General features: G+C 37.6%; 1 protein-coding gene across 1 annotated transcript; it reads left to right on the top strand.

Moving 5' to 3' along the window:
• Positions 1-417: 417 nt before the first annotated feature.
• Positions 418-1,006, top strand: LOC112091845 (transcription factor bHLH27-like). The gene is made up of 2 exons (XM_024166438.1): positions 418-618; positions 808-1,006. The coding sequence occupies exons 1-2, from the start codon at positions 545-547 to the stop codon at positions 995-997; spliced, it is 264 nt and encodes an 87-aa protein (XP_024022206.1). The 5' UTR covers positions 418-544; the 3' UTR covers positions 998-1,006.
• The last annotated feature ends 312 nt before the right edge of the window (positions 1,007-1,318 follow it).

The following is a 1,318-nucleotide window of genomic DNA, read 5'->3' as shown; positions in this document are numbered from 1 at the left end:
AAAAAAAAAAAAAAAAACCCGCAGAAACAACTTTTGTAAGAGCGTAGTCTACACCCGATTGAGCATCTTCGACGGGGTGACCCTGCACAACATAACAACCAAAACGGGAAAAAGGGCACGACAATTATTAGGAGTTTGCTAAACACGCTCCAACACAGAGCGTGTGACAAAAGAGCAAGCAGGATTTTAATGATCTTTACGCGGCCTCGTAGACCGCTTTCATTTTCATTGGACGGTTAAGATCTTTCTACGAAGCAACAAGAAGTAAATTTTCAATTTTTTTTTAAAATAAATAAATCCCTCTTTCCCACGTGGGTAAAATCCTTTGCAAATATCTGAAAGTTTCGGATATATATATTAAAAAAAAAAAAAATTAATGGCTTGGGCCATGGCACCTATAAATTGTCGCTCCTTCGATTTCAAGAAAGCATTGTCCTCTCTTCCCCATCCTAATAATATCCCAGCGCCCCTTTTCTTTTCTCTTTTTCTCTCTCTCTCTCTCTCCTCTTTTTCTCTCTCTTAATTACTTGCTTTCTCTCTCACCATGGAAAACATTGGTGAGGAGTACAAACATTATTGGGAAACAAACATGTTTCTCCAAACTGAAGAACTTGACAGGTACGTTAAAAAAACCACAACCCCTTTTCATCAATAAGGGATTTTTCATCTTAGTAAGGGGGGGGAAAAAAAAAGTGACATAATTATTAATTCTTGACATGTTACAATAATATGGTTAAAAATTTTTTTTTTTTTTTTTTTTTTTTTTTTTTTTTTTTTGTGTGGCTAATTGGGACATATGTGGTCCAGTTGGGGGCTAGACGAGGCATTTTCCGGGTACTACGACTCGAGCTCGCCGGACGGGGCGGCGTCATCGTCGGCGGCGTCGAAGAATATTGTGTCGGAGAGGAATAGGAGGAAGAAGCTCAATGAAAGGCTGTTTGCCCTTAGAGCAGTGGTCCCCAACATTAGCAAGGTGACGACGACCCCATTAGAATAAATAATTCATTAGTTTATGGCTTTGCTTTTGCTTAATTATTGTCACTTTGAAATATTATAAATATGTAGTAGTTTCTGTTAGTGCTCCATTTGGGGTTCCAATTATTATAAGTTCCGTTTATTTCGTCGATTCGAGTTTAGAATTCGAGTTTTGTTACAATAAAAAGTTCTCAGAAACAGTCACATCTAACTTTTTTACTACAGTAAAAAGCTCTCACACAAAATCACATCTCAACTCGAATCAACAAAGTGAACGGGATAAATATAACTTACGGCGCTAATATCGACCATTTTGTCCCTATCTAGCTAACTCCAATTCTCT

This window comes from Morus notabilis, unplaced genomic scaffold (genome assembly GCF_000414095.1).
Source record: "Morus notabilis unplaced genomic scaffold, ASM41409v2 Scaffold7380, whole genome shotgun sequence".
Taxonomy (NCBI): Eukaryota; Viridiplantae; Streptophyta; class Magnoliopsida; order Rosales; family Moraceae; genus Morus; species Morus notabilis.
The sequence above is the reverse complement of the archived record's forward strand: the minus strand, read 5'-3'. Positions and strand labels throughout refer to the sequence as shown.

Bases quoted from the DNA above. Each gene is read 5' to 3' on its own strand.
- LOC112091845 (XM_024166438.1), top strand. From the start codon at position 545: ATGGAAAACATTGGTGAGGAGTACAAACATTATTGGGAAACAAACATG. The intron at 619-807 runs GTACGTTAAAAA...TATGTGGTCCAG, and splicing joins CAAACTGAAGAACTTGACAG to TTGGGGGCTAGACGAGGCAT.